General features: G+C 44.6%; 2 protein-coding genes across 3 annotated transcripts in view; one reads left to right on the forward strand and one right to left on the reverse strand.

Moving 5' to 3' along the window:
• ttc17 (tetratricopeptide repeat domain 17) overlaps window positions 1–11,412 on the reverse strand; it is a gene marked incomplete at its 5' end in the record, with an annotated part of 30,999 nt that extends 19,587 nt beyond the window's left edge. Inside the window, 10 exons of the mRNA XM_083652771.1 lie at window positions 3,088–3,200; window positions 3,879–4,039; window positions 4,437–4,576; window positions 6,574–6,721; window positions 7,992–8,101; window positions 8,877–9,008; window positions 9,473–9,584; window positions 9,979–10,148; window positions 10,472–10,561; window positions 11,236–11,412. Coding sequence (XP_083508897.1) covers window positions 3,088–3,200; window positions 3,879–4,039; window positions 4,437–4,576; window positions 6,574–6,721; window positions 7,992–8,101; window positions 8,877–9,008; window positions 9,473–9,584; window positions 9,979–10,148; window positions 10,472–10,561; window positions 11,236–11,412 — 1,353 coding nt within the window. The remainder of the gene's footprint in view (window positions 1–3,087; window positions 3,201–3,878; window positions 4,040–4,436; window positions 4,577–6,573; window positions 6,722–7,991; window positions 8,102–8,876; window positions 9,009–9,472; window positions 9,585–9,978; window positions 10,149–10,471; window positions 10,562–11,235) is intronic.
• Window positions 11,413–11,565: 153 nt separating this feature from the next.
• On the forward strand, window positions 11,566–25,274 carry traf6 (TNF receptor-associated factor 6). Of its 2 annotated transcripts, none has more exons than XM_083652669.1 (8): window positions 11,566–11,618; window positions 12,565–12,870; window positions 14,851–15,001; window positions 18,688–18,846; window positions 19,321–19,392; window positions 19,979–20,056; window positions 20,201–20,602; window positions 22,934–25,274. In XM_083652669.1, the coding sequence occupies exons 2-8, from the start codon at window positions 12,566–12,568 to the stop codon at window positions 23,528–23,530; spliced, it is 1,764 nt and encodes a 587-aa protein (XP_083508795.1). In that variant the 5' UTR covers window positions 11,566–11,618; window position 12,565; the 3' UTR covers window positions 23,531–25,274. The 2 variants fall into 2 exon arrangements, with proteins under 2 accessions (XP_083508795.1, XP_083508794.1); XM_083652668.1 differs by having other exon boundaries at window positions 11,575–11,626.
• Window positions 25,275–25,480: the final 206 nt, after the last annotated feature.

The following is a 25,480-nucleotide window of genomic DNA, read 5'->3' on the forward strand; positions in this document are numbered from 1 at the left end:
GATGGACAAACATCTCCCCTGGGGTGTTTCCCATCGTCTTCATGATCTCCTACTACATCGTAGACCACTCAATCTTCTTCAACCAGAGGCATCCACACCACTATGCAACGTTGCAGAGCATGAAGGCATCCCCACCACACTATGCAACGTTGAGGAGCATGAAGGCATCCCCACACCACTATGCAATGTTGCAGAGCATGAAGGCACCCCCACACCACTATGCAACGTTACGGAGCATGAAGGCATCCCCACAACCACTATGCAACGTTGCGGAGCATGAAGGCATCCCCACAACCACTATGCAACGTTGCGGAGCATGAAGGCATCCCCACCACACTATGCAACGTTGTGGAGCATGAAGGCATCCCCACCACACTATGCAACGTTGCGGAGCATGAAGGCATCCCCACCACACTATGCAACGTTGCAGAGCATGAAGGCATCCCCACCACACTATGCAACGTTGCGGAGCATGAAGGCATCTCCACCACACTATGCAACGTTGTGGAGCATGAAGGCATCCCCACCACACTATGCAACGTTGTGGAGCATGAAGGCATCCCCACCACACTATGCAACGTTGTGGAGCATGAAGGCATCCCCACCACACTATGCAACGTTGTGGAGCATGAAGGCATCCCCACCACACTATGCAACGTTGCAGATCATGAAGGCATCCCCACCACACTATGCAACGTTGTGGAGCATGAAGGCATCCCCACCACACTATGCAACGTTGTGGAGCATGAAGGCATCCCCACCACACTATGCAACGTTGCAGAGCATGAAGGCATCCCCACCACACTATGCAACGTTGCGGAACATGAATGCATCCCCACCACACTATGCAACGTTGCGGAGGAGGAAAGGCATCCCCACCACCACACTATGCAACGTTGCAGAGCATGAAGGCATCCCCACCACACTATGCAACGTTGCAGAGCATGAAGGCATCCCCACCACACTATGCAACGTTGCGGAGGAGGAAAGGCATCCCCACCACCACACTATGCAACGTTGAGGAGCATGAAGGCATCCCCACCACACTATGCAACGTTGCAGAGCATGAAGGCATCCCCACCACACTATGCAACGTTGCGGAGGAGGAAAGGCATCCCCACCACCACACTATGCAACGTTGAGGAGCATGAAGGCATCCCCACCACACTATGCAACGTTGCGGAGCATGAAGGCATCCCCACCACACTATGCAACGTTGCAGAGCATGAAGGCATCCCCACCACACTATGCAACGTTGCAGAGCATGAAGGCATCTCCACCACACTATGCAACGTTGCAGAGCATGAAGGCATCCCCACCACACTATGCAACGTTGTGGAGCATGAAGGCATCCCCACCACACTATGCAACATTGCAGAGCATGAAGGCATCCCCACCACACTATGCAACGTTGCAGAGCATGAAGGCATCCCCACCACACTATGCAACATTGCAGAGCATGAAGGCATCCCCACCACACTATGCAACGTTGTGGAGCATGAAGGCATCCCCACCACACTATGCAACGTTGTGGAGCATGAAGGCATCCCCACCACACTATGCAACGTTGTGGAGCATGAAGGCATCCCCACCACCACACTATGCAACGTTGCAGAGCATGAAGGCATCCCCACCACACTATGCAACGTTGAGGAGCATGAAGGCATCCCCACCACACTATGCAACGTTGCGGAGGAGGAAAGGCATCCCCACCACCACACTATGCAACGTTGAGGAGCATGAAGGCATCCCCACCACACTATGCAACGTTGTGGAGCATGAAGGCATCCCCACCACACTATGCAACGTTGTGGAGCATGAAGGCATCCCCACCACACTATGCAACGTTGTGGAGCATGAAGGCATCCCCACCACACTATGCAACGTTGTGGAGCATGAAGGCATCCCCACCACACTATGCAACGTTGTGGAGCATGAAGGCATCCCCACCACACTATGCAACGTTGTGGAGCATGAAGGCATCCCCACCACACTATGCAACGTTGTGGAGCATGAAGGCATCCCCACCACACTATGCAACGTTGCAGAGCATGAAGGCATCCCCACCACACTATGCAACGTTGTGGAGCATGAAGGCATCCCCACCACACTATGCAACGTTGTGGAGCATGAAGGCATCCCCACCACACTATGCAACGTTGTGGAGCATGAAGGCATCCCCACCACACTATGCAACGTTGTGGAGCATGAAGGCATCCCCACCACACTATGCAACGTTGTGGAGCATGAAGGCATCCCCACCACACTATGCAACGTTGTGGAGCATGAAGGCATCCCCACCACACTATGCAACGTTGAGGAGCATGAAGGCATCCCCACCACACTATGCAACGTTGTGGAGCATGAAGGCATCCCCACCACACTATGCAACGTTGAGGAGCATGAAGGCATCCCCACCACACTATGCAACGTTGTGGAGCATGAAGGCATCCCCACCACACTATGCAACGTTGTGGAGCATGAAGGCATCCCCACCACACTATGCAACGTTGCGGAGCATGAAGGCATCCCCACCACACTATGCAACGTTGTGGAGCATGAAGGCATCCCCACCACACTATGCAACGTTGAGGAGCATGAAGGCATCCCCACCACACTATGCAACGTTGCGGAGCATGCAGCACGCGGCAGATTTGACATACGATAACAAGACATGCTTTGTAACACGTGCAATCCCAGACCCAGACAGGAGAAATCAGTGTTTTCTGCTTTTACAAAAATCACATGGAGAGTTCTTTGGCTTTGCCCGTCTTACTACTCACTACTGATTTGCATATTCATGAATATAGAGTCCACCCACTGGAACTAAAAGACAAAATCGAGCGGTCCTCTTTATCTACAAAAACTAATTACACTAGTCACTCAAACCTGGTAGACTGCAAAGGAATCTGTGAAACAATATGAAAATGGCATTTATTATTATCAAACTTGTTGAGAGGCTTTAACAGGCATTCAAGCTTGCTTCTCTAACCTTTACATTAGTGTGGTGTGATGCAAACATCACGTCCATAAGTCAGATGTCCAACACCCACCTGGACGTAGTGGACATGCTGGAAGAGATCTCACCTGGACGTAGTGGACATGCTGGAAGAGGTCCCCGCGGTGATAGAGCACGGGCAGGTCAAAGGGACAGAAGAGGCTGCGCTGCTGTTGGCCCAGAAGACACATCTGATGGTTCCCTGAAACACACGTACCAGAGACACACTTCCCAGTTGAGTCGCGTTCCTCAGGTTTCAACTGCTTTGCCAATACTGTTCCGTTACGTCCCGTCGTTATGCTCAAGGTATATGCAGGGATGTTGAAGTAAATTCAATCGCTTTTCAAGACACTTTTTTTAAGACTTTTTCAAGATCTCAACGCCACTTTCATCGCATCAACGATAGGCGTGTAAATCACAAGTTTCATCACGATACAATATGATATAGATTCTTTGGACAATGATACGATATTTTCCGATATCACAAAGTCTGCCACGATACGATATCGATCCAATTCAGGGGTCTGCAATCAATATGGGATGATATCTGCTTATTTAACACCATCAGCAGATTAGCTACAAAATGTAATACAGCTCACATGGCAATTAAGACTTTAATACTTTTTAAGGGTTTTAATTTTCCCTAAATTGATTTATCAACTTTTAATACTTTTCAAGACCCCCGCGGATACCCTGGAAATCTTCCCTCCTTGACCATCTGAAGGAGTCAACAATGCTTCTCTTAGGTAACTATATAAGCTAACCTAAATAAGTGTTAAACTGACTTGCAAGAATACCAGCAATGTTTGTTACAACTGTTACAAAATGTGATATCTTGCCCCAGTGTGGTTACTGTGACTGATCAGATCTGGCATCTCACCCAGCTGGGCCTCCTTGGCTATCTGGGTCTCATGGATGATGTTGCCCAGAATCTGCTCTTCCTGCGGTAGCTTGTGTTTGTCTAGCGCCTCCTGCTGGCGCAGGTATTGGTCGTGCTGCTTCTGGTACTCCTTCAGCTCGTTCAGTGTCCGCTGCAGGGACCTAGAAAATGAATGGAGGAAGGCACAGACACAATCATCAATATATAGCACATTATGCTTCAGTATACTAGTAAGCTGGTACCACCTGACCGTTTGCAGATAGTATGGACATGTTCAGCTTTGTCATGTTGAATCTCTGACCACGGTCATATTTTCATTCTGTGCAAAATGTGTTATAATACAGCGGATGCAACCAGAATGTTGAAAATATGAGAGAGAGACAGAGAGAGAGAGAGAGAGAGAGAGAGAGAGAGAGAGAGAGAGAGAGAGAGAGAGAGAGAGAGAGAGAGTGTGTGTGTGTGTGTGTGTGTGTGTGTGTGTGTGTGTGTGTGTGTGTGTGTGTGTGTGCGTGTGTGTGTGCTTGCGTGCGTGCGTGTTTTGGGAAGTATGGCTCCTACCTGTGCTGTGCTTCGAGGCGCTGCTCCAGCTTCTGTTGGCAGAGCACAGCATGCTTCCTCCTCAGCGCCTGCTCAAAGCCGGGCTGGGCCTGCAGGGCCTGCTCGTAGCACAGCACCGAGTGGTTGTATTCCCCCAGCATCTGCTCAGAGCAGGGAGAGAAGAAGATGACGACACACACACACACACACAGACCGTGGAGAGAGTTCAGAGTCTCACCTCTCTTCGTTAAGACACCGGTTTGTTTCATGCAGAAATCACACTGCAAACAGACTAAAAATATGTGCATAGTACTACTACTAACACATTTGTATAATGCTGGAGAGACGCTAGACTAGCACATGGGTTTTGGTTGGTAACATTTCCAGCCAATTGTTCCTGGATATACTGACCAGAAGAATAAAGTGCCCTATAGAGCTGAACAGTCACATGGCATTTATTGCCCCGGAAGAGAGTTCCCAATTAATTTCTCCATAGACATTTTGAAAAATCCTTATATACCAACCAAGCTAACCTGTGACCTACAAAATAAAGATAGGGGGGGGGGGAAGGTCGTCTTTATTTTTTGTTTTTGCTCCAACTGAAATGTTTTATGGTTACTCACAACTCAGTCGGTCACGGGTTAGCTTGGTTCCAGCCTTAAAACGTGTTATATAAGGACCCCTGCACTGCACTGGTGGATCAGGATGAGTGGACAGCTGAGAGTCTGAAAGCAGATCTCTGTGACTGTGACACACGCATGCTGTTCTGACATATACCCGTTTATCGTTGGAACACTTCTGCTTGTTTCAGTTGGTGGCTACATTGTCGAGTATCAAGTTTCATAAACTCTTATTTCAACACACACACACACACACACACACACACACACACACACACACACAATGGTAGGCCATGTTGATAAGAATGGAATTCTAACAATTTGTCAAACAGAAATCCAACCATAAATGTTGCAAGCATCAAATCCTCAGGGTCAGTTGAGAGCAAAGCGAAAGAAAGTATCACGAATAAATGCTTCACTTTTGACAGAAGAGATGACAACTAGTGTAGGTGTCTGGGACGTTTGTGGTGGAACCGGTGTGCCAGTGGTCTGAATACTATTGATTACAATCACTTGCAGCAGCCATCTTGGTTGGCATAACCCTAACGCTTTTCAACTTGGCACAAGCTGGCTTTCGCAAGGTTCGTTCGATAACGACTAACGGCCGTCTGAGCTGTGCGAGAAACACCAGAAACTCAATGAAAAGCTTGCATCAGTATGGAAGGACTAAATGCCTGGCATGGGACAAATTCTGCTCCAGTGTTTGTTCACGAGATTAAACTTCAACCCATTCTCACTCCGAGCGCGTAGCATATTGACGCTTTGTCCCGTCCCTTGTGCGTCGCTTGTTACTAACACGGTACCCTTGAGCGACCCATGAAACAATTTGGGCTTTCCGACTAAACCCTAATGTAAACCCATGGAAGTCATCTTTGACTGCTCCCCCATTAGGGTCTGGGGGGAGGAGCTAACCTCTCCCAGCCCCCACGCCTAAACCTAACCTCCCCCAGACCCTAACCCTGACCCTAACCTCCCCCAGACCCTAACCCTAAACCTAACCTCTCCCACCCCCCATGCCTAAACCTAACCTCCCCCAGACCCTAACCCTAAACCTAACCTCTCCCAGCCCCCACGCCTAAACCTAACCTCCCCCCAGACCCTAATGGGGGAGCAGTTAGGCTAATGGGGGAGCAGTTGCCATGAGCGTCAAAGATGACTTCCATGGGTTTACATTGGAGTTTAGTCGGAAAGCCCAAGTCGTTTCATGGGTCGCTCAAGGGTACCGTGTTAGTAACAAGCGACGCACAAGGGATGGGACAAAGCGTCAATATGCTACGCACTCGGAATGAGAACGTGTTGTAAACTTATATCCACATACATTCTACAAAGCTTTGTACATATTTGTTTGGATTTTAAATGCTTATTGGTGCATATTAATTGCTTCTTGGTGCATATGATCAACAAAGAAATGCCAATATGCCTGTTGCCAGCAAATCTGATGAAGCAATATGCAAAATGCATAGTTAGCTCCTTCTTGCTTTTTAATGTAATCAATTACTAAATGGATACTGCAGCTAATTGAACGCTCTTCCACTTACAGCGTAGATGTTGCCTAGCGTGTAGTGACTGGTGAACAGGTCGGAGGTGAGGTCCAGGGCAGCGTGGGCGAGTATGGCAGCATCTGCAGAGAAGTGGGCACGGTGGAGGATGTTGGCCATGTTGACCAGGGCTACATCCTTGTGCTGCCTGTAACCACACACACACACACACACACACACACACACACACACACACACACACACACACACACACACACACACACACACACACACACACACACACAACATAAGAAGCTGGGCACCCATGTGCAGTCTAGGGTTATCAAAAGTATCGAAAAGTATCAATACTGAAAACTTGAATCGGATACAATACTCATTTGCAACAGGTATCGAAAGTATCAATAGACCTTATTCGATTGACGTCACTCACGTACGGGCACGCCCACTGCCGCCATGTTGTTGACATAGCGCAGCCGCTTTAAGTGACAGCCTATGTAAGAGCAGCGTTTATAGGAAGCTAGCCGCCGTTAGCGTTACCTGTATCGTTCCAATTGTGTTCGGATGGTGACCTGCGTTACACACGGCTGTAGTAATGACAGCAATAAAGTCCCCGTGGTTTGTTTCTATCTCTACCGTCCACAGACGTGAAGGGAGCGAGACGGAGGATACCTCAGCAGCACAGGAGATGTGTGGATAGTTAGGAGAGACAGGTGAAACTTTCTGACAGCTCCTCACAGCAAAGTCTGTTCACCTCGTTTTTTCTTTTGCTTATTATTACAGGCATTAACGGCAGCATACAAACAACAACTCTGGGGTTTTTATTGCTGTCATCACTATCGCTATTTTGTAATGGAACAGAAACGACAATAAGGCCGTTACTATAGTTGTCAGCTGCAGTACGGTATGTCAACAATATGGCACTGTCCGTGTCCGGGGTTAGCAAATAAGGTCTATACTAAAAGTTTGAAATGGATACAATACTCATTTACAACAGTTTTGATACCATCAGTGCTTTCTTTTAATGAAAAATCAATCAAAAAATGTTTTTTCCCTCCCTCTCATTGGTGGGTATCTGTTGCTTCAACAAGCTAAACGTGTTCTGATAGGCTGATGGCTAGAGCAGGCTAATCTGCTGTCTAAATTCAAAGTGTTATCAGGTCTAGATTATGGAGAAGTGTGCGTCTGTCCGTCCATCTGTCTAAATACATTTTTATGCTTCTTGATGTGTCGTCATCCCCCCCTTCCCGTGGTATTGAGTATCGATATTTCCCTGGGTATCGCTATCGAAGTAGAAATTCTAGTATCGTGACATCCCTAGTGCAGTCTCACCCAGGAAACAAAGGTATACTGCTGCAGTGGGCTAGTGAGCAGAGTGTGTGTGTGTGTGTGTGCGTGTGTGCGTGAGCAGAGTGTGTGTGTGTGTGTGAGTGTGTGTGTGTGTGTGTGTGAGACAGCACCTTGGGGAGAAATGCAGAGCACGCACAACACAGTCCACTGCCCTCTGTGGCAAGTTCTTCATACGCCAGTAGAAGGATGCCAAGTTATACAGCACCCAGGACGTCGAGTTCTGGAACACACACACACACACACACACACACACACGCACACGCGCACGCGCACACACACACACACACACACACACACACACACACACACACACACACACACACACACACACACACACACTTCAATCTAATTGTTTCTAAACATGTGGCAAAAGATTAAGAACCAACACTCCATTGTGGATTGATTTTTGGGGCCACATGAAATCTTCGTCTGTAGCATTTTATTTCTGACGATCGTCGATGTCAGTCGGTCACCACTTCGCATCACCCTCTCAAATCGGGAGAAAACAGTATTCAATTCTTGGCAGGAACACGTTAGTCTTGTCACACCTAAACGTGGCTCTCAAATCAATGCAATGTTGCTGCAGTAGTCAATGTCTCTCTCTGTCGCATGCCAGACAGTGCATACTCGCTGACAGGCCTATAGACCGTTTCAACTTGACAACAGAAACGTTCTAAACTGGCCCTAGCCTTACTTCCTGTTGCTGTATTAGGTAATATAATAACTGACATGAAATATAAACTAGAGTCCAAACTGTTCCCTGGCAACAGAATTTCCGGTGAAACGGTCTATACTGGGGATGATAGTTGCTTCAACATTTTGGCTTCCTCAACCTGTGATAAATCCACATGACTTGCAATCAATCAATCAATCAATCAATACTTTTTTTATTATTTATTTTCTCCTGTTTTACCATTTCTATAACGACTTCCCTGAAATGCCATCATTCTGAGAAATTGTATCAGTGTGCCATTGTGGTGGGAGCAGGCCCTTACCCTTAGTAAGCCCTGGTGGATACGATGGCCCACCTCGGCAATTTTGCGTCCCAGCTTGAGAGACAGCGAGCTGAAGATGGGATCCTCCTTAGAAAGCAGTGGGGAGGTCAGGTTCGCCCTCTCCTGCACACCCTGCACCAGACAGGAGGGGGGGGGGGGGGGGGTGAGTCACTGTACAGTTTAGGGGTGGAATCAATCCCTGTTGTGTGCGTAAGTGCACAATCATCAGCCATAACACTTCTGCTTTTGACTGAACTCGACACAGCTAAGTACAGAATGTCCAAATCTTTTAAAAAGCAGATAGTTTTAGCACACCAGCAGCTTCTGAAGCAACCACAATTTCTGTGGCTGTGCGGGTATATACAAATAAATAATCAAAGTATGCTGGGATAGGCTCCACCTCCAAGTGGCCCTCAATAAGGATAAGCAGGTACACTATGTGAATGAACTGTGACAGATATGTCAGAGGAAGATTGTCCACTCAGAGTTACAGTACAGTATCTACTGTATTTACAGCTCGCCTGTCCATAAAGCACTGTGATGGATGGCTAAAGGCACAGGCAAGAAGATGCTACTACAGTTCGGCCTTTACTCACCCTGAGATGCTGGAAAGCGTGGATACTATAAGGTAGCTCAAACACTTTGGCACAGTCAGGCCTTTCTAGATCTGGGGGCAGAGGTGACCGCGAATCCACATATTCCTCAGGGCTTCAATCGGAGAAAATAAAACAACAACGATTCAATTCGATTTAGATGACAAGAGGAGCAAAACAATCTAAAAACACCGGAATAAAACTACAGGAGTAGTAGGTGATCCGGGAAAAACAATCAATCTAAATGATGTGCTGTTACGGTATTGTAAACTGTGCAAAACGATGCAAAATCAAACTGTTCACAACATTATGACATGGCAGACAAAGTCATGACAACAATCTTCAAGATAACTGGCGTTAACATCCGAGCAACACCCATGCACAGGCAATTTGGAGAAACTGGTCAGGTAACATTATGAGTGATGCGCTGTCCAAACAAAGACACTGCAGACGTAACAAGAGCATGGCCACAACACGTTTCCTGTCTTTTTTGTTCTGCTGCTGCTGACCTGATGTCTTTGCTCTCCAACGAGATGTAAGTGCCGTCGTACAGGTCCAGGTCGCCCAGCGGCACCTTAGCCATCACACAGTCGGCATCCTCTTTGTAGTGCCTCTGCTCCAGCCCCGTGTCCCTGTCCTCATTCTCCTCAATGTGAATCTTCTGTGCCACCAGCTGCTTCTGCACGACAACAGCCAGAGATAGTGGAGTGAGAAGCACGTTATGTGATTGGTTACAGAAGAAGTGATATGCCGGGGGAATGTGGTCTTTTGTCCAGTGATAGAAAACACAACGAAAAACTAAAACAGCCCGTTTCCCCCCATGTAAGGGAGGTGCAGGTATTTATGTTCAAAACAAACTAAAATCCAAGCAATTTAACCTTCAGTGTTAGGAAAATTGTGTTGATTCAGCAGGAATTCTAACAGTCTTCACAGAGACCAGACATTGTTTCCTATGATAACTTCTCTGCTCATGCCATAATAATCCCAGAGTGACACACGCACCTCCAGTTTCTTGAGGTAGCTAACGCGAGTCTCCTGTCTCATGAAAATCACGACGTCATGTGGGTGCTTCAGAAACAGCGGTGAGTCGACCTGTAACAACAACGTGTTAAGGGTTGACAGACAGTACTACTGCAAAGCAACACCATGTCAAACGTCCCATGGGAATGAAGAGATAATGTTAGATGACAAAACACATTCACCCAGCTGACTAAAACCAAACAGCTTTCAATATCAGAGTTGTATTAGCGTTAGGTCATGTTGCCTTCAGTGAGCACTTCCACAAACACACACACACACACACACACACACACACACACACACACACACACACACACACACACACACACACACACACACACACACACACACGTTCCTCTTTCACTGTGTGTGTAACGTTAACGGATTGCTGGCACTGGCTAACTTCAATGATAAGAGGTAACACACAATCAATGCTGACGCTGAAGTGGGCCTGACATACTTTGGTCATCTTGACCTCAAACACCTAATGTAAACGTCAGCTAGCGGTGTTAGCTAGCCGGGTAAAGCTATAGCCAGACTAGCCCTTGTTTATTAATGTTACGCAATATGACACGACACCGATGCTGACAGATGAGTCATGTTTACGTTGACCTAAGGTGCCTAAAACAATGTTAACACGCCCTCTATCAAAAGCGTTACTCCAGGTTAGCGTTAGAAAATTAGCTTTAATAGCTAACGTTAACGTTAGCAGGGTCAGTGAGTCAGTCAACGTTAAGCGATCCTACTTGTTGTTGAATTTTTCCATCTTCCGTGACAACCCAGTGGGTAGCAGCTCCTCCGGAGTCTACTAGAAGTATGCAAAGAACGATGAGAATATTCCCCTGAAAAGAAGACGTTTTTCGCGAGATGTTGTTGACACGATGGGGCGAATACTCAGGACTGATCTTCCTGAGGTCCGCCATCTTTCTGTCTCCTTTTGCACTGTGGTTGGTGCTAGCCAGCAGCAGTCAGATTTCTCTCCTGCAGTGACAGCCTCCCACCAGGCGGCGGCGCTCGCGGCTCAGGGAAGCCCCGCGTCAGAGATCACCAGAACAACAGAAATGTGACGTTTAGAAAATGATGCAGGAAATTCTGTTAAAAAGTTCGAGACATTTTTCAAGGCTATAAGGTACTAAGGTGAGCTAATTAGCAGATATCTACATTCACAGACACAATAATTGCTTTGAATCGGCAGTCGCTGATTCAGATCGTATTTTCCTGGCTTGCTGCTCGGCAGGGTCATTTAATTTAACTCATTTTGGAGTGTTTTTCACTGGTTTGAAGTTGCAGTTCCGCATCAGGGGATCAAGAGGGGATGACTCCTTGGGCATGACCGACCACTACACTGTCTCTCTATCTTGCAGTCATTTGGCAACATTCTGCGACAGCTAGATAGTATTGGTAGGCTGCTAACATTAACGCGACTTTAATTAGGTAAAACGTCGACAGCTTGTTAATTATGGCATGGCCCTTGTGAAGAGAAATTACCTTTACGATAACGTCATATCGTTAGGCGGTAACCGCATTTCAGGTGGAGTTTTAATGTCACCATTACTTTACGGTATATAAAACGCTAGCTACTGAAGTTACAACAGATTTTCTAGCCTAACATTATTGACATGTTTGTTAAATCAATGTTGTAACTTGTTACAGTGGTGATTATTCTAGTTGGCACACACAAAAAGTGTTGCACTCACGAGCTAATTAGCCAATTAACATGAATAGTGCTTAATTGTCAAATTTGATTATTGGTCTTCCAGAATCATTGATGGTAACGTTAAATAGACCTTGGCTTGTAGGAAGTTCTAGTGAGTACTATTATGCTCACTGTTATGGCTACCTTGATAACTATGAGTTATAGATCATGTGGTGGCCAGTTATACAGCAGTTGTTATCGACAACTCTTGTTTGTTGATAAGAGTAGTTCTTCATTGCTGAGAAAATGAGCAAAGGTTATATCCACAACACATTTCCTCTAATACCTCTAATAAAAGTCATTCTAGTTGTATGAATAATGCGTTCTTATCTTGTCCGTTTCACCCCTTTTCTTCCTCTTGGTCCCACACTCTCTGTAGAATGGCTTGCTATGACAGTGACAAGGGGAGCCTGGAGGTGGACAGTTGTGGGGCAGCCGCTGCGGAGGAGCTGTCAGGCTGTGCCTTGCTGATGCTGGAGAAGGAGCGAGACTCTCTCCTCAGCCCGTCGGAGAGCAGCACCCCCAGCAGCCTGGCCCCGCAGCCGGTGCAGGGCTACGACGTGGAGTTCGACCCGCCCCTGGAGAGCAAATACGAGTGTCCCATCTGCCTCATGGCCCTGAGGAATGCCATTCAAACACCTTGTGGTCACCGTTTCTGCAAGAACTGCATTGAGAAGTCCATCCGGTATGATTGCCGCTGTGTAGCTTTCATTCTCTGGGTAACACCGAACACTTAAAACATAAAAACATGCTACAGCGTCAAAGCCCGCACCGTATGCGCCGAGGGTTGCACCGCGGCTGGCACAGCTGGCGTGCAGCTCCCCCGAAAATGTGACGTGACACAGCTGACGTGAACAGCGCAAGTATAATATAATGTAGATGGGGAGATAACAGGAGAGAGTGAAAGGTATTAACAAGTATAAGCGCTACATTCTCTCCTTGGGCTAACTTCTAGTCATTGAAATCCTAGTGAAATCACACAATTTACTCATTTTGCTGGGGACTCCCCTGCGACCCCCCCTAGTCAAGCTGAGTATATAGGTCTAAGCTGCCATCAGCAAGACTCCAATAGACCCTTTTCACGGGGGCTATTTTGTGTTGAAAAGGCAGGGTAAACACAGGTGCAAGCAAAACACTAATGAGGGTTTCCAACTTCCATCATTGGAATTTGGAAACCCTCATTAGTGTTTTGCTTGCACCTGTGTTCTGCCTTTTCGACACAAATTGGCCCCCGTGAAAAGAGTCTATTCAAGGCTGACGTAGCATAACTGATTTATCATAAGCCTTTTTCACAGCAGCCATTTTGTGTCTCGAAGAGTGGAAGTAACACAAGGTGCAACCAAAGCATTATCGAGGGCCCTGGAACACCTCAATTGATTGGAAGTTGGAACCCCAATGTTTTGCTTGCGCCTGTGCTGCTTCCTGACTTTTAGACGCAAAATGGCGGCTGTGAAAAAGGTCAACACATTTGCAACGCCCTTATCAGCAGCTTCATAACTGCTTCATGGCACAGTCCTGATTCCACACACAGTAGTCTAGTGCAGAGGTTCTCAAATGTTTTTCAGCCAAGGAGCCCTTACAAGATAGAAAATATACCGGGGACCCCCTCATTCTGATTTGTGATTTTGGGCTAAGCTTAATTGTTTCCACGGTAACGTGCTTGACTTTTAATTTGATAGGTTTGTTATTAGAATGTAATCCATGAACCATTTTAGATTTAAAGCATAAACTATTTTCGTTGAACTATGAAGATTTAGCAAAAAAAAAATGTTTTATTACATTACATTTACATTGCGTCATTTAGCAGAAACTTTTGTTTTGTCCAAAGTGACTTACAATATCACAATTTGTCAACAGTACAGAAAACCACTATGCAACACAATCAATGACAGCCAAGATATTTTGATAGACTAGCACCATGTAGGAAGTATTTTGAGAAGGAATAAGTAACATGTAGCATTTTATTTTTTAATAAAAAAACTTTTTTTTTTTTTTTTTTTTTTTACTTGCAAACTTTTCGCGGACCCCCTGGCAAAGTGACACGGACCCCTGGGGGTCCGCGGACCCCCATTTGAGAACCACTGGTCTAGTGTGACACAGCCGCAGAACAAGCTGTCCAATTATTGAGCCGTTAGACAAACTTTTTCAAATGAGTCATAGCAAGTAAGCGGTTTGGTTAGCTGATAAACTGTTAGTTATCAGTAGCGGTTTTTGAATCAGTAGGCTTTTAAATGCTAGCACAAGCCATATGTCTTCTGTTGAAGGCATTTCAGTCAGACACACCATAACAAATTGCATGCAATTCTGAAAAAGAGCTTTACAACAGAAATGCGTGTAGCTAAAGACTATTACCAGAGGGGCTTTTAATTTGAAATTTGAGCTCAGTAAATGACGCACGTCGTGTCATCCTGTTATGCAGATCTTATTTGTGTGTTTTGTCATACCGTATAAACCAGAATAATCTGTTGGTTACTTCTTGTACATCTCACCCCCCCTCCCCCCCTCAATTGCATGCATAACTGGTGTTATTGCCTCATTTCATTTTCTTATTATTGCATAGCTAACTTATCAGATGTATCACACTTATTAATATAACTTAATAATGGATGATAAAATTGCAGTAAATCCGAGTCTGAATCTTGCTATTCTCCCCCCTGCGCTACAGTGACACGGGACAGAAATGCCCGGTGGATAACGAGATGCTGTTGGAAGAGCAGCTCTTCCCCGATAATTTTGCCAAACGAGAAATCCTGTCGCTAACTGTCCGCTGTCCCAATACTGGCTGTGCGGAGAAAATGGAACTCCGGCATTTGGAGGTAAGAAGTCCTGAGCGATGTTGATAGACATTTCTGATCATATGAAATGTTATAAGGCTAATGTCTTAAATTGACACTCCAGTGAGAATAACGATACCATTTTAACAACCAAATGCTCTGTAATAATCACCCATGATTGATAGCTACCATTGACTTCTAAAAATAAGAGATTTTCCAGCGCAATTGAGCTCTCAAGTCTCAACCTGCATGTATTACACACATACTTATTTCCCATAGTACTATTCATAGTAGCCTACTGAGCTAATTGTATGACAGGTGTGTGTTTCTGAGGCTGGGCTGGCCTAGTTCATGTTTGGCTTGTGTCACAATACAATGCAGACTTCTGTCTTTTCAGACACAGTTCTCTCCTCAGTGTGGCTCATAGTTTATTAACACGTTCACTGCCAATGACGTGTTAACATGTCAAAAAAAATCCAACGGTTGACTGCCAATGACGTGTTAACACGTAAAAAAAAAGATTTTTTTTTTTTTGACCGTGGGATGTGCACCTAACCCTTTTACATCTCTTATATAAATATTGGAGCCACCGAACGTGTACAACCCAGAGCCGTATAATAGAAGAGTTCCGACATCTCCATTCACTCCAATGGACCAGTTTTTTTCCAGGAAGTAGAAAGTGAAACTCTTCAGTAAAAAAAGCAGCACTGTCGAGTTGCATCAAAATAGACAGTTTTGTACTCTGAAAGGGTTTTTCATCCCTTGAAATTAATCAAATTGTACATTATCGGCTTTATTTTAGCATCCAAAAGTAGCGCGAGACCCATTCCTGGCTGTTCATTGGCTAATGATTCTTGCATTTTGGTCCTCCGCTGACGCCACTCTCATACTAGAGGACACTAGTACAACCCATTCCACCGACCCACTAAGTGGCGACAGTGCTCTCCAGACTAGAGGAAGGCAAGCAAAAAGCAGTGTGAGGAAGCCATTCTTATGAAAATGGATTGGTTGCTGGCGGTGCGGGATTGCAAATTTGCATAATAGATTACGGGTGGAACACACTTTGAAACACGCAGCATAAATAAGACCAGAATCGCAAAAGCTTCATCAAAGCTCTCAACCCAAACCCCAAGAAACGAGCGAGCCCATCCAGACTTGCCCAGCGGCCGCCAGCAGACAGGAGCAGCAGCAAAGCAGTGAGCCTGGTGACGTGAGGTTACAGCAGCAGCAGAAACGAGCTTGTGACACGCCCGCTGCAGCCAAGAAGAACACACACGGAGGGAGGAGTTTGAAGGAGAGGGGTGTTTCCTGCTGTTATGGAGGAAATTACTGTTCAAAACTATTGTTTAGATGTCTGACGTCTTACTGATGCCAAAAATGAATGGTTAAAGTGACTGTTCAGCTTAAATTTTCAGACGCTGAAACCATGCTGTATTCAAGTGCTAATGCCTACATAACTACTAACTCTACAAACTAACTCTTTTAGACAGAGAAAGCACACATTCTATTAGTTCTTTTGAGATATTTTGTGTTCACAAAATCTTAGCAGAAAAGAATCCTCGGGTCTTGAAAGATGAGCCAGAATCCTCAAAAAAAACCTCTGGCAGAAGCTACCTACAGTAAAAAAAAAACGGCTGGCAGTGAATGTGTTAATAAACCTAGTTTGCCTTTTACCCAGATAATATGCAAAACCCCACTTCAATAAAGTATTATTATGGAAACTGCCCGCCAGAAAATGTCTCCCGCTAAGTCTTCTTAATAACAGGAGATATGACATCGAGGGAAATTGGGTTAGATAGTGGTAGAAAAACCCAGAGAAAACAGCATTGTTGGCAGATATTTCCATACTCTAGCAGTAACAAAAATGACTGAATCCATTTAGGTTGTAGCCTAGTTTAAAAGAAAATGAAACTACTACTGAACAATTTGCCTCATGCATGAACATTTTCTTATTTTTCTCTTCTATTTGTTCCTGCACAAAGTGACAAGAAGAAAATAATAATTATATTAATATATTATAATATAATTATATTTGTTCCTGCACAAAGCGATGAGAGGAAAATAAGAAGATTCTATGTGGGATAATTCATGAAACGTGCCCAGCCAAGTCTGTTCTTAGTTCTTACCCAACCCGCGTAATGTTGATGAATTGCGTTTGATCTTAAATTGGATATGCGCGCCAGGCAGTTAACGTCCCAATAAACCTATATAAGGGCAGCAGATCTACTGTACAGTAGGTGCCGTGTGCAAACCAACAAGCCACAGCAATTTGTCAGATAACTCAGAGAAAGGAGAAAAAAGGAAAGGAAATTGCCACCAGCAAAAAGAAAAGAAAAAACTTGTCTGCAGAGTTAGAAACTCTACTTGATGAAGTGTGTGTTTGTGCGTGTGTGTGTGTGTGTGTGTGTGTGTGTGTGTGTGTGTGTGTGTGTGTGTGTGTGTGTGTGTGTGTGTGTGTGCATGTGCGTGTGTGTGTGTATGTGTATGTGTGTGTGCGTGTGTGTGTGCGTGCGTGCAGGGCATCATTTTTGTTGTCATTTTTAGGCTAGTATCCTCCTAATCATCTTTAATAATGAATAATAATAATAATGAATAAATGATTGTAGAACATTGTTCTCCGTTTCACCAGAGAAAATATTTCCAAAAAGAGGAGAGAAAGTCTCAGCCTCTCAGGTCAATTCTGCCTCTGCACTTAACGGTCCCGTTCCCCGCTAATAAACGTACGACTTTAAAGCCACACAAAAAAAAACATTTTAAATATAATTTTGTGTCCCTGACCAGTCAAACAGCGGATAGTTATCCTCAAAGATGTATTCCAATGCCAGGAATACAAACAACGGAGTCAAAAGAGAGATGCTTTCTAAATTTGTGCAAAATGAGTGAGTCTGTGTTTTAGGACATACATTTTTCTTTTCATCATCATCATTATTAAGATTTCACGGCACAAAGCGCAAGTTGGCTTTTGTGGTCCAGGGCACTCTTACATTTCGATCTTACCTAAGCACAAGCGGGAAGTACCCAAGTATTGATAAATGCCACAAAAGTGGAAAATTGTTCAAACACACAACTTTAAATCAAATCTGTGCGTACGCACAATTCGTTGACGAGAACAAATAAATCTGTCACATTTTCCATTTGACTTATTAATTCAGCAGCAGCAGCATAATCAGCATCCATTCTCCCCTCATTCTGTTCCAACTCTGCCTCAAAGCATTTGACATTACATGTCACTTTAGCAGACGCTTTTAGCCAAAGCCACTTTACAATATCACATTTTGTCAACAGTACAGAAATCAACTATGCAACACAGCCAATGACAGCTAAGACCTTTTGATGGAATAGAGTAGCACTTGTAGAAAGTAGTTTGAGAAGGAATAAGTAACATTATTATTTATTTATTCATTCATTCATTTAATTAATTAATTAATGATTTCTTTATTTTTTAACATTTAATTTTTCCTGAATTGAAATTTCCTCCTAATTGATCAACAGCCAGTTAGGGAGACTTCAGATGTCAGCAACAAAAAAATATGTGCATTCTCTAGAGTGCTACTAACTCCTGTAGACCAGGTTGTCTATCTTTTAAATCAATAGTATGTAAAGGGGGAAATAGCGTAGTGATTTTTTTTTATTGATTGTGTTCAAATCACAATTCAGTCTTTTTTTGTCAAGTGATCCACTCAGAATACATTGAGCTGATTTGTTTAAATACATTGATTTCCTTCCAGAATCACGTGACACCTTGTCCGTTTGCCACTGTGCCGTGCCCGCAATGCCAGCAAGCCGTGAGGACGAGCCTCCTGGAGGAGCACACAACCCTTCAGTGTCAGAGGAGACCCGCTTCCTGTCCAGACTGTTTGGCATGCTTCGTTTATGAAGACAGACAGGTAGAGTTCAGTCACCTGAATTGTTCCTCTTACCCAGTGGTTCCCAACCTCAGGGTGGTGCATTATGTGACATTACTAATGTCACATACTGTCACTATATATACTGCAAAGGGACATAGCCTCAATCAACATTGTGAGTGACTCTTATTTTTTTTATTTAGATGAAAATCTTTGAGATTATAACTTTAAATCCGGATCCTGAGAATAAAGTCAGAATTCTCCGATTAAAGTCAGAATTCTGTGGGGAAAAAGAAGCATACTATGTGACATCACTGATGATGACATTATCGATGGTGTACTGGAATTTGAATGTCGTGGGTCCCTAGATTTTTGCGACGTCAAAATAGGGTCACGAGCCAAAAAAAGGTTGAGAACCCCTGCTCTTACCTATTCCACAAAGTGTGTCATCGCTAAGTGTCTCCACTTCAACGCTTCTGATGGTGACATACTGTACATGTGGTTTGGTTCCCTCAGCGTCACGAGCTGCAGTGCCCCTTTGCTAATGTGAAGTGCCAGTACTGTGGGCTGGACCTCATCAGAGACCAGGTGAGTGAGTGTCATCACGTCACCATATCATGCTGATGGTGGGTGGGTCATACAACATTATGCTTCCAATGGTAAAGATCCATAAAGGGGGGGAAAAATATAGGCATTTTAAACTCCAAAGTGGATGCAAACTGTTAATTATTTAAAGTAATGACTTGCGTCAACAAGTTTGTTCTTTTTTACAAGGGGAGATTTTGAACCTGAGTTATTTGAACCGCTCCATCCCAATGCCAACACATCTCACAATCGCAATGTGCAACCAACATTTCTGAACAGGCAAATGCTCGGACGATTTGCAATATGGGACAGGAAGTGACTTCTTTCCAAGAGGCTTCGCTCTTTAACCCATTGATACCTGATGCAGCATTTGTGTGTGTATCCCTTTAAGACCGCGAACCGCGTTAACGCGGTTCGCGGTCTTAAAGGGATACGCACACAAATGAGAGATAGACACACAAATGCTGCATCAGGTATCAATGGGTTAAATCTGTCCATCCATGATCATAGCTGACCCTAAGTGGCTGTTGGAAAACCTGCTTTGAATGACTGAATATGGATGATGATGTTGATGATGTTTTTGTTTCAGATGGAATCTCACTGTGATACAGATTGTCCAAAAGCACCGATCGCCTGTACCTTTAGCACCTTTGGATGTCAGGAACGGGTAGGTGGGGTCATCTCCAAGAGTTGTACTGCTTAAACAGCGTTCACATGTCAATGGGAAGGACTTGAGGCCATGCTTGCTCTAGTAGTTCTGTTCATCCTGCATATATACCACATGTCAAAAAGAGCCCGTGTGACTCCGCAGATGCAGCGACACGACCTGGCTCAGCACATGCAGGAGTTCACGCAGATGCACATGCGCTACATGGCGGAGTTCCTGCGTGGCTTCAGCCCCAACGACGCCACGCCCAAATCCCTGTGGATGCTGGGGCCGTCCTCCGTCTCCTCTGAGGACCAGGGAGCTGCAGCAGCAGGACCAGGTCCCAGGGGAGCTGCAGCAGCAGCAGCAGGACCAGGCCCCAGGGGAGCTGCAGCAGCAGCAGGACCAGGCCCCAGGGGAGCTGCAGGCTGCAGCACCAGCAGCAGCAGCAGCAGCACTGCCTCCTGTCAGCCCAGTGAGGACGGTCAGAGGCTCAGAGAGATGGATGGAAGATTGGTAAAGCAGGACCACCAGCTGCGTGAGCTCATCATCTTAAAAGAAACACAGGTATGGGATGTTCTGGTGTCTCAAGTGTACTGATATGTGTATGATATAGTCAATATTGCATATGTGTATGATATAGTCAATATTGCATATGTGTATACTATGATATAGTCAATATTGCATATGTGTATGATATAGTCAATATTGCATATGTGTATACTATGATATAGTCAATATTGCATATGTGTATGATATAGTCAATATTGCATGTGTGTATGATATAGTCAATATTGCATGTGTGTATGATATAGTAAATATTGCATCCCATTCCATGGTATACAGCCACATGCCTGTCTCCACTGCCTACTTTCTGTATGTGTGTGTGTATATATATAATTTATTTTTTATTTATATATTTATATATAAATATATAATATTATAAATATATACCGTATATATATATAGTATATACTGTATATATTAAACAAACAGGTTGAGCTAGGCTCCAGCTTCTTTGTAGGACCAATAGGTGTTTGCTTCTTTTTCTTGACTATTTGTATAATAATAGTATGTGTGTATATATGTATATATATATATATATATATATATATATATATATATATATATATATATATATATATACAGTATATATTTTCTTTTTTTTTTCTTTTTTTGGCTATCTATTCTGAGATTGTATTGCCTAAACTCATTCTGACATGTCTGAACATCATAGTGGTGGATTGCTCGTTGTCTGGGCAAAAAAAACAGAATTTCAAATCAGTGGCGACACCTGACATGCAGTCGCACACGGCACAGGCAGACACCCACAGCAGCCCCCCCAGTCATGTCACCCACTGTGGCAAGAGATGTGGAGAGAGAGGGGGAAAAAGTAAATACATCATTCATAATCGGGACTAGGCATGTGTCGATATGAGATTTTGAAGGTATGATAACCTTAGGCAAAAATACCACGGATTCACGGTATTGCGCACCAAAATCTGTATAATTAATAATAATGTCGTCATTGAACAAACGGTCTGCATCTTGGAGAATAAAGCAGTGCAGTTTTGAGGTTAGATTAGATTGTTTTTTGGTACAAAAGTTGACTTAAAGCATAGCAAGTTTAGCACACAAGTCCACAGTTGTGGATTTGACGAAGTCTGAATATCAGGCTATATAGCAAGATGCTTTAAACTTAACTCTGAAGAGTACAATTGTGTGGGGTGCTCAGTTAGTTATTATTACTACACATAAAGTGAACATTTTCAGTTGTATAGTTGTGAGGTTTTACATCAACCACCTCATGTTTGCAGATGATTTAGTGGTCTTATGTCCTAGTAGTGCTGGTCTCCAGCAGTTATTAAGAGTGTGCTCACAGTATGGAATTGATTTTGATATCAAGTACAATGCAAAAAAGAGCATAACTCTGATCGTGAGAAGTAAGGAAGACAGTAAGCTGGTATTTCCTGACTTCTATCTGTCTGGTATGACACTGAAAGAGTGCAAGGAGACCAAATATCTAGGTCATTTTATAACAAATGACCTATCTGATGACAGAGATGTTTTTAGACAGCGCCGTAAACTGTATGCCCAAGCCAACATGCTTGTTCGCAAATTCAATTTCTGCTCAGTACCAGTGAAAATCTCACTTTTTAAAGCTTACTGCACTCCGCTATACACGGCCCACCTGTGGCGACACTACAAAAAGGGCAGTCTGCAAAAAGTGACAGTGGCCTATAACGACTGCATGAGGCTACTGCTCAAAGCCCCAAGATGCTGTAGTGCCAGTCAAATGTTTGTAGAAATAAATGTACCCACTTGCCCTGCTGTATTACGAAACCTGATGTATAGATTTATACACAGGTTAACAGACTCTGTGAACAGCATCATTGTATCACTCTCTAATCCTGCCAAGAGCTCTGTTAGGCTGTCATCTAAGCTATGGAGACACTGGCGCTCTAGCCTGTATGTGCAGAGATAAGGCTGAAAGTCCTGCCTTGTTTTTATATGCCCTGTTGATTTATTGTTTTGTTTTTGTCTTGTTTTTTATATGTTTTATGTGTTCTTCACTATGGACCCCCCTGTGTGTGTCTTGAATAAAGTTTGAATTGAAATTGAATTGAATTAACTTTTAGTCACATTTTGGGCATCTGGGTAGCATAGAGGTAAAAGCACTCGCACACCACCGCGGAGACACGGGTTCAATTCCCGGCAGCGGTACTTTCCGGCTTGCTCAGACGTTCTTACAGACTCAATCGCCCGTGTCTGCGGGTGGGGAGCCAGTGTCGTGGGGTATGAGTCCCGATGGAGCAACGCCCAGGACAGCAGGGGGACTTGGCCAAGTACTCGAGCCTCTGTTTCAGTTGAAACTCATGTCCCCTCCCTCCCACACAGGCAGGCCAGCTTGCAGAGCTGCGGCGGCGGGTTTCTGTGCTGGAAGAGACTGTGAAGGAGCTGGAGGCCCAGCAGTGCCAGGGCATCTTCGTCTGGCGCCTCCGGGGCTTCTCCGCCCACCTGCACAGCCAGGAGGCGGGCCTGCCGGTGGTGGAGCACAGCCCGGGCTTCTACACGGGCCGCCCGGGCTACAAGCTGTGCCTGCGCCTCCACCTGCAGACCCCCAACGCGCCGCGCTGCTCCAACTACATCTCCCTGTTTGTCCACACCATGCAAGGGGCCTTCGACGGGCAGCTGAGCTGGCCCTTCCAGGGCACCATCCGGCTCGCCATCCTGGACCAGGGCCCCGAGGGCCAGCACCACATGGAGGTGATGGAGACTAAACCGGACCTGCAGGCCTTCCAGAAGCCCGTCATCCAGAGGAACCCCAAGGGCTTCGGCTACGTCACCTTCTTGCACCTGAATCAGCTGCACCAGAGGGCCTTCGTGAAGGACGACACTCTGCTGGTGCGCTGCGAGGTGACGCCGCGCTTCGACGGAGCTCTGCGCCGCGAGGGAGCGGCGGTGCAGCCCAGAGGGCCCGAGGCCTCCGTCTAAGCCAGGGACTAAAGTTTCAGTGACTACAAACATATCAGATATGAGAGTATTTAAAGTTCTGTTGGGGCCTTGGGCGCCGTATTTTGCATTGTTACAGTTATCATGTGTTGATTTTAAAAAAACGGCCACGATAACTAAGGCACACCCAAACAAATCAATACGGCTTAGAAGTTAGGAGGAAATTCCACTCACTGCTTTGCAGCTCTTGCAGGTTCAACGGCTATAGAGAGCCAAAGTGAACGTCACTTCCTGCTTCAGCACTGTACCAGAGATTTTCATCCGCCATTTATTTTCCCGTAGACATTTCGTAAAATGCTTATAAAAATAGTTTGACTTGTTCAAACCAAACGGTACAGATATATTTAGAAACAGGAGAGATCGCATAACATTGCACTCGGACCAAAATATATAAAAAAAAATTCTGGTTTAAAGAAAATATTTTAACGATGTTTTTTTAAGTTTTGGACCGAGTGGAATGTTCTATGGTCTCTCCCAATTCTAAATATAGCTGAACCGTTTGGTTTGACCAAGTAAAACTATTTTCATAAGCATATTACGAAATGTCTATGGGAAAATAAATTGAGGAAGAAAATCTCTGGTACAGTGCTGAAGCAGGAAGTGACGTTCACTCAGTACTGCAGAGGTCTATCAGCACAGTAGCTCTGCTACTTTGATAGTTGCTACGTCTATTTAAAAGGTTGGAGATGCAGAGCAGGAAAAATGATTTTCAGACTAATTCTGTTCTACGATTTGGATGCAATTTACTATTTATTTTTGCTCACCGAGTTGTTTTTTAAATACAATTTATTTTATTTCAGAAATATATTTGCTCATAGCCACAATTTCCCGTAGTTGAAATATTTTATGTTCAGCTTATACATGTGAGTATAATTACTGAATTATGAATTATTATATGTCAAATCAGCGTTACAGTTCAAAAATGTGAACTTACGGCCTACAAGCTAGAAGACTGACATTTACCACATACTGTAGCTCTACTATCAATTGATGTCATACTTTCTGTTGTCATATATAAACTCAATCACTGGAAACGTAACTGATGCCAAATAAGACTTTTGTCTTCTGGAGAACAGACGCGGCCTGTCCTGTGAGGGTGGTGTTCTGGTTCTCGTAGACCGCAGTGAATGTTGACTAATCTAGACAAACGTGTAATTGTAAGTCATAGGGATCATGAAACTGAAATTCAGAGAGTGCTGCAATGAATTCCCCATTCCAGATTGTATGATTCATGACTCTTCAGTGTATACTTCTCTGTGGCATCCTCAGCAGAAAAGCACAGATCCCCTTTGAACTCTTAATGCTGTCTTGTGTACCAGGCCTCCTCACCTGCACACGTTTGGAAAATTGTTCACACCAATGCAAAATGTGTGTCATTTATTTTTGCTCGTTATAAATGTCCATAGAATTTATGGTGCCTTTATTATCACAACTTCCTGCCTAATGTGATCTAGCAAAATAAGTGTGGATATGAAGCCAGGGTCGTGGCTTTAAAACAATATGCTGCCTTCTGAGCATCGATAGGCCTTGTTGGTAGGCTTTCTGTCACTCGTAACATGTGATGTTATCCAGTGTGATTCGATGTGGTTAGCCACAAATTGAGTATACCATCTCTGATGCTGATGAAAAAATACCCTTAAATTAAAGTCATAGCCTCCTTAAAACTCATCACCACTGTGTTCTTTGACATTCAAATCAACATGTATGTTACTTAAAACCTCAATAACTGAAATCAAATGTCGTCCATAAGTGCCACAGTTATTCAACACTGATCCAGCATCCTGAAGCAGAAAACACCCGACCCCAAGAGGTCTGCAGGTGTCGGTGCGATTTCGGCTCGCCTACCGGATCGGCTCGGGCACGCATTGTGATTGGCTGTACGTCGGGCACGCATTGTGATTGGCTGTACGTCGGGCACGCACTGTGATTGGC

This window comes from Poromitra crassiceps (genome assembly GCF_964638095.1).
Source record: "Poromitra crassiceps genome assembly, chromosome: 16".
NCBI lineage: Eukaryota > Metazoa > Chordata > Actinopteri > Beryciformes > Melamphaidae > Poromitra > Poromitra crassiceps.